At 35.7% G+C, this 12,485-nt stretch overlaps 1 protein-coding gene across 1 annotated transcript; it reads right to left on the bottom strand.

Annotated features, from left to right (window-relative positions):
* Positions 1-1,672: 1,672 nt before the first annotated feature.
* On the bottom strand, positions 1,673-12,249 carry LOC149932964 (uncharacterized). Its single transcript, XM_090157207.1, has 15 exons — positions 12,156-12,249; positions 12,003-12,070; positions 11,717-11,940; positions 11,564-11,646; positions 11,321-11,482; positions 11,006-11,260; positions 6,904-6,974; positions 6,729-6,833; positions 6,533-6,660; positions 6,386-6,468; positions 6,153-6,320; positions 5,722-6,088; positions 2,307-2,389; positions 2,169-2,236; positions 1,673-2,104 (listed from the first exon to the last, which is right to left on the bottom strand). Exons 1-15 carry the CDS (start codon positions 12,247-12,249, stop codon positions 1,820-1,822), a joined length of 2,244 nt encoding a protein of 747 aa, XP_090013333.1. The 3' UTR covers positions 1,673-1,819.
* Between the last annotated feature and the right edge of the window lie 236 nt (positions 12,250-12,485).

Raw genomic sequence — 12,485 nt, 5'->3', positions numbered from 1 at the left:
TTCATGAAAAAAACAAAGATACTGGATTTTTCCCATGGATAAATTGTATTTGGTGGCCATTTATTTTAAAAATAAAGAAATGGTTCCACGTTATAATATTTATACATTGTTTAATTCCAATTGTAGACACGCCATTACATGAATTAAAAGGGTTATAGTACTAAGTTCGCATTGATAAGGCTAGTGGATTATTAAGTATCGGTTCACAAAGCTTTAAATTTAAATTATGAGTTCGAACGCAGTGTATATTATAAAAAGGGACTCAAACTCTATTTGATCAAAATGGTGAAGTAAATCTAAAGTAAACACGTTAGAATAGCTAAACTTTTAATTTAAATAAGCTTTGGTGTAAAAAAATGCCCAATAAATAATCGTAAAAGCGATGAACGAGCAAGGAAAGAAAACCCTCGACGCGCGATCCAAAATGTTATCCGCGTTGAATTTTGAATAATTTTTCGGGCTTTTAGAAACTGCTTTCTTTGTGGGTTTTCTTGGCTTGACCTTTGCAGATGCGCTTCGACAAAATTTATAGCAGAACGGTGAAGGAGAATATTCCCAAATACGACGAACAACACTCTAAAAGGTTTAAAGTCAAACATGATTCTACATTGAAAACCGGGAATCAATTTGGCTTACCGGCTCTTTCACACGTTCGTAATTTCGAGTCCAGGATTGAGCCAATGTGAATTCGATGAGTGACAGGAATACCGTGATCATGCAACCCAAGAGCCAGACGTCCATGGCCGTCATGTAGTCTAACGTAGGTAATGAGGAGCGGGCTTGAACAATCTGAGTGGCTAAGGTCAGGATGGCGGTCACGCCTAAAGTGACGCGTCCTGGAACGGCACTGACGTCCAGCCAGAACGAAACCATCGACAGACAGACCACCAGGAAACTTGGAATGTACACATTTACGATGCTGGCCACGAGTGATCGAACGAATACAAAGTTGGCATAGAGAACTGGCGATTTCATGATTTCTACAGTGTAAGAAATAGATTAAACTATGTTTAGTATTTTTGTTCAACGCGCACTTGTAAACCGGTTCAAAGAATGTGAAAAATCGTTACTTACTGAAGTCGTACTCGGTTACGTTAGTACCAATAAATTTGATATGGAAATTTAGCGGTATAAAATTGCCTATAATATAAACGCCTTCGTAGTACCACGAAACGTTAACTTCATTAGTGGATGAAGTAACTAGAAGCCAAGAAAAGTCAAATCTGTATTTATAGGAATTTGAAGAGTAACAATTTCAAATTGAATTTTTAGAATCTTAAAAGTGATATTGTACGTACAGAAACCAATCAGTAAAGAACAGTATTGAGAGTCCATAGGATAGAAGTGAAAGTTCATGCTGCAGCTCAGTGTGAGTTTATATCTGATCAGACAGAAATAAAAAAATACCGTATCGATTAGTAGTTATCCTGCCCAGTGGCGTCACTAAAACGATGTCACCTGATACTTCGCGGGTAAAATATAAAATATATTTATAAGCCATATTTTATCCGATTTAATAATTTATAATAAACAATATATATTATGTTGTATTTCACTTCGAAGATACATGTTCAGTCGAATAACAATAGCAGTATAGGAATATTGATACTCATCCCTAAGACATATTATATACTCCTGGTATTTAGGCAGTAGTACCTACACAATCAACATTTGTTTACACAAAAATTAAATAATTCAACAAAAATGTTTCTATATTCAAAAATTAAATAAACACAAGTGGTAGAAGTTTCGCAATTTCAAAAAAATTGGAAATAAATTTTGAAATTATGGTGCGAGTGTCACTCGGTGCGCTCGGCACCTAACACACCCCTCTTGTGACGCTACTTATCTTACTTTTAATGTTAACTATATACCTGCCAGATCTCGAGATGTCACCATCAAATAGCAGTCGAGTGTTTGTATTCGGCAAAGTGTCCTGGTAAAGCTCCGACTTTTTGGCGTTAGAAAAAATCGTGTCCGGTTTCCATAAGCAGTCTTCAATATGAGGAGGTAGAATCTCTAGTAGCCTTCCCATTGCGAGTCCCGAAGTGTTCATGTATGGATCTTTCCACTTATTTGTAAGCACAGCTTGCATCCCAAACTCCTTATCGTAGAAATTAAAACGAATAAAATAAAATGATAATGAATCACACGCGACGTCATACTACCATCTTTTCTTCCGAGATGTCATATAACGATACAATCATCACAATCACCGAAATATTCAGAGGTTCACCTTCAAAAAAGCGACAGAATTAGCCAAAGTATACTGTGGATGGGGTCGTATACCTAATGTATTATCTCACTGGGTCTTTTATAATTATCGTCATTTATGCAGAAAGGCGGTTTGATGTATTTCCAATCGGGAACCTGGCCATAAACGTTGATTCTAGAAATTGACAATGAGCTATCGTATAAAATACCACAAATACATAAAATGATTTTAATGTAACTTACATTAACGAGAAGATAATAAAATTAGCGAAGATAAATTTCATTTTTATGCTGAGTTTTTCGACTACTACGCAGTTCTGTTCCATTCTAATTTTGTTCTTCGTCACCGTGGGCAATAAATTAATTAAGAGCAGATTATAGAGTCACAAACACTAGTGTTTGGTTGTTATTAACAGTGTGCAAAATATTTTCATTCGCCACGCCTTTCGGATCAATCAGTCTCCGTACAAAGTTTTTAACCAATTCTGGGCGGTGTAACGTGTTTTTTTCATTGATTTCTCAATTCCAAGCCTACGAATAGCGAATATATCACTGTAACGTTGCACCTAAAAAAACGGGACTGAGGTGGCCACTTTGCTACAAAATACCAATTTCCTGGTTTTCAGTGGCGTCGCTAGGGTGGTTTGGGCGGTGCTTGAGCCACCTGAAACAGTTCTGAAGCGCCACCTAAAATTTCCAAAAAGCGCCTCCTAAAATTTCAGAATTTTTCCGATTCACTTGGCGAAAAGTTTCTTTGATTTTTTTTAAATGCTTCCTAAAAAAAGGGTATCAAAAACTTTTAAAACCATTCTTTGGGGGGAGGCTTTCCACCTTCTCCCTCAATAGAGCGCCCCTGACCAGGGCTTATGGCTTAAGCACCACCAATTTTGAAATCCTGGTGACGCCACTGCGGGTTTTTCTTGTTTTGTTATCAAAATCGATCATTATCAAACATTCTTTTTTTACCTTTTATTCATTTTATTTTATAGAAGCATCAATTATGTTAGTTTTGTTTGTAAGGCTAAAGTTAATAGCGAGCGCTCATTTCTTTCTTTTAGAAGTCATTCTATATTGAAATATTAACCTGCGCGCGCTTTAAAATATCGCGCTTTTACAAGTATGTCGTGGTCATCTGTATTACTACTTCTAGGCAAATCGATGAATAGGTTTTATATAAGCGTCTTATAGACAGAAAATAACCGAATGTCACACATTAGGGTCATTTCGTACTATTTCGAATCTTTTTGTGGTTTTGCAAATTCGTTATATTTTAGTGGGGTATTTAGCCAGGTCAAAAGTGACATAATGGTAATTATGTCACTTTTGGCCAGGTGCAATTATAGTACAGCTAGCTTGTAAGTTTGGGAGAGAAGACGATAGAGCAGACGACGTTTTGACGTAAGGGAAGTGGATCATTACAATTGGGGTGGAAAGACTTTTTCATCCACTGACTTTCTGAATCGATCTATTTACACAACTTTTATATGTACAAAAATATTTACAAGTTTATAATCAATAATAACAAGTTTTAAAGAACTATTTTTATCGCCCTCCAAACCGGAACTTGAACCAGAACCTGAACCAGAACCGATAAGGTGATCAGATTAATAATGTGCTTAGTTATCAGTACTAGACAACGCACGAATGCTCTGTTTGTTCTTTAGTGTTTTCTACCTTAGACAAATAATAAATATTATTGAATAAAACAAGTAAACCACTGTGTAAGCCTCGATATTTCCCGTTCAAAACGTGAGCTGCTTAACCTATTTAATATCTATCATTTGTCTAAGTTAAACCGCTAGTTTCAATTGTTGACAAAAACCTTCAACTTGTGTAATTGACAGTAATAAATAGATGGAAAAATTACTAAACTTTTATAATTTAAACTAATAATGGTATTATTTTTCATAACGTTATAACAACTCTGTCCAGCTGTTGGCTAACTTGACCAAATTTGAATTTCGCTTATATATACAACGCATTTTCTACACAACAAAAACAAAATTAAAGTTGCCTCTAGTCCACTTTTGGTTTATTTAAATAAATTCATACAATAGTGTTAGAAACGAAGGAATAGATTTTTTAAGAACGTACATTTTATTGCTGAAATAATCGAGTTTGGAATTAATGAAATTAATCGAATCCACTTTGGAGCAAAATAATCATCGATATTTTTGCTGCTCATGTTCAACAACATAAAACACGTATTTTGTACTTAAAGGGACACAGAATCATTTTAAAAAATTCAGCCCGAACCATGTAGCTCTTCAAAAACTACTTAACGACATTTTGATATATTTTGAATTAGTTGTAAATTAAAAATGTACAAAAAAATTTAAACTAAAAAAATTTCTTCATTAAATATAAGTATAATACTCTTTGAGAATTACGCACTTAAAAACCTAGTTGGTGAAAATGATAAATCGTTTTACCAGGCTGGTAAATTAAACCTCCTAAATACCAATCCATTCTTTCACCATGGCAGTATAGTTATTAATTTTTGAGAAACAATGCCCATCCAACTTAATTACATGGAAATATTTGATATTAGATTCTAACCAAAAAGTAATTATTTACTTCATTAGTTTTATCTTGAGAGTAATAAAAATTTTAGTTATGGAAAATAAATGTAAATACCAAATATTTGGTTTCGCCATGGGACTATTGAATTTCCCAGAACAATATATAATTTTATGTGTATTTACCATGGTAAAAAGGAAATATTGTACATTGTTAAATTTTAAAAAAGCTGCTACTTCATGACTTAGAAAAAAACTTTATTTTATTCGGAGCTTTTTTGAAATTTAACAATTTATAATAAACCATGGCTAAAAGTTTTAATATTTATAAATATTGTACACCCTGAAATTTAACTATTTCTTTGTACAAATTGTAAATAAATAAACTAAAGCAAATTATCTAATTAACAATCAATTTTTAAGAGCACCATTTGGTTTGTTTATCAGATATTACCTAAAACGTATTTACATGTACCACTTGAATTAATTTTAGCAATAAATAATATAATATAATATAATATAATATAAACAAACTTAAAATTTTCACTTTTGGCCTTTAAAAGGGCATGGGACAGCCGCGCTGAACCAACCAATCACATTCTGTTCATTTTCAAACTTTATTTAGCCGATTAAATTACGTTATTGATACGTTTCCAGTCTTTAAATCTGCTTCGAAATCGCGTTGTTATAGTAATAAACGGAATAAAACGTCGAAAAACAAATAAGAATGAACGGAAACATGAATCTCGAGAATCTATCCAAGATGTTGTCTTTGTTCGGGCGAGAAGCGTCAGGCCTTCTGCCACAAAGCTGGAGCGACACTTTTAACGGTATTTTGAATTTCGTCGCTTGCCCTTCCTTAATAATAGTTGGAATCGTGGAATCTAAGACTGTTTCTTTATTGACAGGCCAGGATGGTGGTTTATTCTCTGGCTGGGTATGGACAAAAATTAAAGAATTAGAAATTGACGGTGCTGATATAAATTACTTAAAAAATATCACATTTGTGGGCGCATTGGAGATTTTCTGTACAGATCGCCTAAACAAAGTTTGAGCCATGGTGAACTCTATTAGAGAAGAGAACACCATAACGAGACAGCCGAACAACCAAACGTCGATCGCGGTCATGTAGTTGACAGACGGCAAAGAGCTCCTGGCGTGGACGATCATGGTGGAAAGTGTTAAAAGGGCAGTCACTCCTAGAGTGACCCGACCGGGCACCGCCGAAACGTCGAGCCAGAATGATACCATGGATAAACAGACTACCAAGAAGCTAGGAATGTAAGTATTGACCAGGCTAGCGGTCAGATGACGAACGAAGGTGAATTCGCAGACCAGAATAATAGTGTACGTATCTTCAAATCAAATAAAATTCGATTATTAATCTTTGTAAACGCGAACGAAATTTGGAAGATTTACCTTCCGACAGCATAACCCGCGTTCTTATAGCTTTAACTCGAGCTAGTGAAAATTGCAAGGGTTTCACGCCGTCAATAACGTCGATGGCTGGTTTCAGAATTTCGAGTGAAGGGTGTTCGCTTTCATCCGGTAACCATTGCAAATCAACTTCGTCTTCGAAATGAGAAACTGCAATCGAGAGAAGATCATATTAACCGCAATTCGAACCCAAAATGAATGGATATTTAGCGTACATAGCGTGATATTAAGACCGCAGATCTGCGTGTCCATTGGGTAATGCTGGAAGGCCATGTGGCAACTGACAGTCATATGGTAGCTACCAAATTCAACGAAATTAAATTTAAGGAGGATCTAGTAGTACGACTAGTATTGGCGGTTACCGGCTGTATCTTAGAATGAACGCTTCCGGAAGTACTTTCATGAACAGATTTTTCACCGTGACATCGTAGAGCTCCGAATTCTTGCAGTTGGGAAAGATCAGATCTGGTTGCCACAAGCATTTTTGAATCTTGCGGAAGGAAATATTACATTAGAGGGTGAAAGCCTATAAGTTAAAATAAAAACTCAAGGGACTACTTGCGGTGGAATGCTTTCGGGTTTAAGACCAATATTATCCTCGTCCAATTCAGTCCAACTTTCGTCTTGCCATAATTCAAAGACCAACGTTTGTAATCCAAACTCCTACAAAATGTTTCGTTAAATTTGAAAAATTGACTTTTCTAAGCGGACAATCTTGATTAAAGTTTCTTACCATTCGTTCTTCACTAATGTCGAAAAGATCGGTGATCATCAATTTGTAGTAAACTTTCATCACATTTTTACCTGCAATTGAAATTCGTATTATTACCATTTATTTCGTATTCCTCGGGTCGATTTAAAAGATTATGGCGTTAAGGTTAACGGTGTTTATAAATCGTGTACCGTTTTTGCGGTATTTCGTGCAGTCGTCGATAATTAGGTGCTTGTGTTTACGATAAATATTTCTTTACAATAATACTCAGAACCATTACCTCGAACTAAGGAGTAACTTTCGTTGTTGGCGCACAATTTTGGCTTGCTAATACTCCAATCGATAGCGCAGTTACACCTTCGACGATACAATAGTAAGGAACGTAGATACGAATAAATATTATGGTCTATTAATAGATCATCAAACCGTTACGAACCACGCGTTTAAGCTTAAAATCTATCTATATGAGGTTATCAGTTTTAAAAGCTTTCTAAGGTCTCCCCTCCAACTACTGTGGGTCAAGAAAGGCGCTCAAAATGATGGGGGCTCATACTTGGGAAACTTCACTTCGAACTTAATCATTTTATCTACTATCTTCGACTGACTTCTAACTAGAGATCGACAGAAAATTCAAATTTAAATTTGATCACGTTCAAAACGGTTTGATGTATTTGAGAAAAATGAATTCCTTAAAAACAGAAAAGATACCTTAGAATAAACCAGATCCAAATCAACGTCAGTTTGCTATACCCCAATGGACTAAGCATTATTTGTGAACGTGCGAATAGAAAGAGCAAACCTTGGAATTTCGTATTATTAAACGTTGTCGTATAAGATTTGCCAAAAAGCCGTGTTAAATCAAACTTTCTGCCCAATCTATACTCTCGCGCCGTTTGTCTTTAGAAGTTTTCCGAGATCACATTTAATTTCTAATTGGGATGACATTGATCCGAAATTGTTTCCGGATTGTCATCGGGGAAAATGAAAACCGGGCTTAGTATTCGCGTCTCACCTAACACAATTCCGAGATTGTTCTTCAACGCCGCGACACTTTTAAATCGAATATGCTAAAATATGATCGCCTTCGTTTCGCGCCGAACTGGGTCTTTCGCCGCCGTTTAACTTTGTTGTCTGAAATAATAATAGTCTAACCAAGGTAACCTTATTTTTACCTCTCCGAGGGAACTAGTTCCCTAGGAGGGGTTTCACAATCACCGTGTCTGTTTGTGTGTGTGTGTGAGGGGTGTGTCTGTCTGTTGTTCGCTGCGGGAACTCGTTCGCAGTTTCGGGGCAAAGTGCAATTCACCGCGTTCGCAGTTTTGGGATTTGGTAAAATGTTTTCTGAAACGCCTTATTTCCAAAACCACGTATCTCTTTTTTTTGCGGTTTGTGTTCGTAGCTTTGCGGTTACGTCGTTTTGGTAATACGAAACCGCTTTTTTCTTATCGGCTTTAAATGTGTGATACATTTTCAGTTTTTTCTATTGCAATTTTTATTATCGTGGGTATTTGGATTGACTTTTTCTGTATTTCTAAGTATTTGAATTACCTCGTTGTTTGATTGAGTTATTATTATATATTATTTATTGCTTATTTCTGCTATTACAATTTTTTTATACTGGGTATAGACGAAAAACCATTCAAATATTGTAACCGTCGAAAACTGGGTCTAGAGGATATCTTAGAGGGAAGGGACACCGTGATTGGTTTGCTTTAGATCCTAGTACACGCATGCGCATTCACGATTTTTATTTTATTAAACATGGCTGCCCTTCAAAACATATTCTAGATCGTATCTTAGTCATTTGATCTCTTACATTTGTTTGTAAACTTCAATGGATTATCGATAATTATTTGAAATAAACTGAAATAGACGGAAAACCTTCATGAATCAAAATAAATCAGTTAAAAGGTAATATCTTAATAAAAGTTTTAAATATATGCAAATATAACGAAGTGTTTATTTTAACCTACAATTTTAACCTACAATCTTTATTTTGGTTAACGTTGAAGGGCTAATTGGAAATTAAGCCAAAATGAACACAAAATTAAGGTTTAAAAGAGCTGTAAGCCTTTGGATTTGCTTAAGCAGACGCTGCGCTGACGATTTTTCGAAGATTGAATTTTAACGGAAAAAACCTTGAAAATAAATATTTTTTTGGCGTCGGATCTGCGTCACATGTCCCCCCTCCTCCCCCCCCCTTTTTATTTTCAAGCAAAACCCTCCTTCGGGAAGAGGACTGGCAAGCTTGTTTATTTTTTTTAAACCGTCTATTTGGACTACCATTTTTTTTATTCCTAATTAACTTGTTGCTTGGTTGGGTTATTATTATATATTTTTCTATTAGTTATTTTTCTGGTTTTATTTAGTTTATCGAAAATGTTGATAATGTGAGGGAGATTTCACGTCTACGATTTTTTTATTTGCATTAATTTTTACCGGCTTTGATGGGTTGTCGTTGTGAGCCCACGCAGTTTTTATTAATGCTTTTACTTACAGTTTTTGTTTTCGCTTTAACTTTGGTTTTCCGTATATATTTGATTGTTTAAGACCTCTAATACGTAGGGTTGGTTTTTGTCTTTAGAATAGTTTATCGCACGTATATATTTTACGTTTCGTGGGCGTTCTAATAATTGTTAATTTTGTATTTTCAATTTCTCATTTTTTTGCTTTGTTAATTTAATAAAGTTTTTGGTCTAAAGTTAGTTTTTTGTTCTATTGATATTTGTTTATGGCAATAAAATTTGTAATATTTATTTTAATTATAATAAAAAATATTCTACCGGTCGGGATAGGACCAGGTTTACGTTTTTAGGAGGACGCTCTGAATATGGCTGTATATCTTTGAGTGCCGTGTCCAGTAGTTAATACGCCCAATGGCAAACTCTTCCGAGGATAAGTATATTTTGGCTTGCCAACTTGTTCGGTTTACGTAGTATGAATATTTAATTTCCGTTTCGAAAGATATATAAAGAGAACGAAAATTGATTTTGCTTTTTTATATATATATATATCTCTCTCTCTCTACAGAGAGTTTAGGCGTCTTGAAGTATTTTTCCATTAGCCCGCCCCTGATGTTGAAATTGAGATTATTTCAGGCAGTAACGCCTCACGAGTCATTAATTAAACACAAGTAGAAAAGGGTGGAGTTTTATCGACTGATAGTTTACTGGTCACGGAGTAATTAGCGAGACCCACGTTTACGGTTGACTAGGTTGATTAGGATTCTATTTCAAATTTGAAAAATGGAAAAAGAAAAAAAACCTAGACAAAAATTATTTCATATAATTTCGACTGTACATTTTCCTATTATTTAAATTTTTCAGGTCAATACTTATTAAATAATTAAATTTCATAACATTCACAGTTTTTCACTCCACAGTTTCAGAAAATGTATATTAAACTAAAATTAACCTAGTTTCGAATCGCAAATTATTTCAGGCGGGCACACGTCAGTCGATAAAGTTTTTCTTTTGTTTTGTTCCATTTTAATTAAATAATTACCATTTTAATTAGAAGTTTTGATGGAGTTAACATACTTGATAGTGCTAAGAAATCTAATCGTGTTGTAACTCCATAACATAAGAATAACCTTATCCCGTTCTTTTACAACACTATCAATTATAATGCATAATCATACTTTCAGAAATCCAAATAAAAAATGGAATCTGGAGAAAGAAAGCTTAAGTTCAATGGCAGACTTTATTCTTTACTTTTCAGTGAAAAACTATTGATTAGAATTTGTTTAAGCATCATCTCTTTTAATTTACACGAATCACTTATGCGCTGTACTTTGCGTAATAAATCCAATAGGTAACGGTGAAAACCAACAAAACCATCGGAAATAAAATTCTCGATATTCGGTCTAACAAATTGTCAGACGCCGGCTTCGAAAAACCTAATCCTTTGAATTCGGGTTTTCTTCTGTTTACGAACAACTTCGACGAATTAGAATGACTTTCATTTCTATAATCAGAATTCTACGGAAGTAAAAATAACTTTTATCTCTCGTATAAGTCCATCTCAAATATCACGCCAATTACCGAAGTGTCGTTTGCCTTCCAGTACCACCTCTGCGCCATCGTGAATTCTCCGAGGGAAAAAACCACGAGAACCAAGCAACCGAAAAGCCAAACGTCCATAGCGGTCATGTAGCTGACTTGCGGGAGGGCGCTACGGGCGTGAACGATTTGAGTGGCCAAGGTCAACAAGGCGGTGACGCCTAGGGTGACGCGTCCTGGAACGGATTGGACGTCGAGCCAAAAGGACACGAAAGCGAGACAAACCACCAAGAAACTAGGGATGTACGTATTAAGGATGGTCGATACAACTTGCCGTCTGAAGGTAAAGATGCACACCAAGTAGCGCATTTCAGTCCCTGTAATTATCAAAGAAGCGTTGTTGAAGGACTCGCGCGTTACAATAAAAACTCACAAACCCGTTGGTAATTTTCTATAATGGATAAGTCCTATTGGGTGATCCATCGTAAACTGAAGGGGACCGACATTTTCGTAAATATCAATATTTGGTTTGTATTTTTTCAGAATCACGTCGTGAGCGTCGTCTATCCAATTCATTTCGACATCCGTGAAGGACGCGACTGTCGGAGAGAAAGTCGCCCGTTGAACATTCAAATTTCATACGTATACATTCTACAAAAATTTAAAACTTGAATTTTTACACATGGTGATGTTGAGGCCGCATCGCTGAGTATCCATCGGATAACGATAAAAATCCATCGGACAACTAGCCACTAAATGGAACCTATCGTAAATCAAGAACAAAATATGAAGAAGTTTCTCAAACTTTAATGGCGCTCAACGACAGAAGTTACCTGCTGAAACGCGAGACGTATCCGTTAGGGAGGAGTCTCATATTGCAGTTCGGAATAGTCTCTTTGTACAAGTGGTACGTTTTGCAATTGGGGAATATCAGATCGGGCTGCCAAAGACACTGTTGGATGGAGGACGGAATCGTCACTGGAACCGAGGTGACCCCTTTCAACTCCGGCCAGTCGCGTTTCCAAAACTCAAAGACGTACAATTGAACGCTAAACTCCTGCACACACAACATATAGTTTAACTCCGCGGAGATTCAAATGTTACGGAATGACTTCCTACCATTTTTTCTTCGCTTATATCGTACAAGTCCGTAATGAGTAGTTTATAGTAGACCTTCACGGGATTATCTTTTCGGTTAAAAGATTTAACTCGTCAAATAACGGGTCAAGTATTGGAAGTTGAACATAAATATTTAAATGAAACGTTTACAACCTTGAACCATCGGTGACGTAAAATTTTCGTCGGTAGCGCACACGCTGGGTTTACTAGACAACCAATCAACGGCTTCGAAACTACGCGGTAACATTGTTATCACTGAAGCTCACCACACCGTACTATTTTTCAGACTACGCCCTTTAAACCGCGCCTAAACAATTTTTAACTATATTAAAATGTACGTTCAGATTGGGATTGTAAAATTAACGTAAAATAGGTTTTACGTTCCTTTTCACCGAGTTTAAAATGCGTAGTCTCTAATTACTGTTTAACTAACGTCTTAAAAATAGAAATAGGCTAGAACGAATAAAAAGAAATACACCTACC

The sequence above is a fragment of the Leiobunum rupestre genome, chromosome 8, assembly GCF_980474605.1.
Source record: "Leiobunum rupestre chromosome 8, qqLeiRupe1.1.hap1, whole genome shotgun sequence".
Taxonomy (NCBI): domain Eukaryota; kingdom Metazoa; phylum Arthropoda; class Arachnida; order Opiliones; family Sclerosomatidae; genus Leiobunum; species Leiobunum rupestre.
The sequence above is the reverse complement of the archived record's forward strand: the minus strand, read 5'-3'. Positions and strand labels throughout refer to the sequence as shown.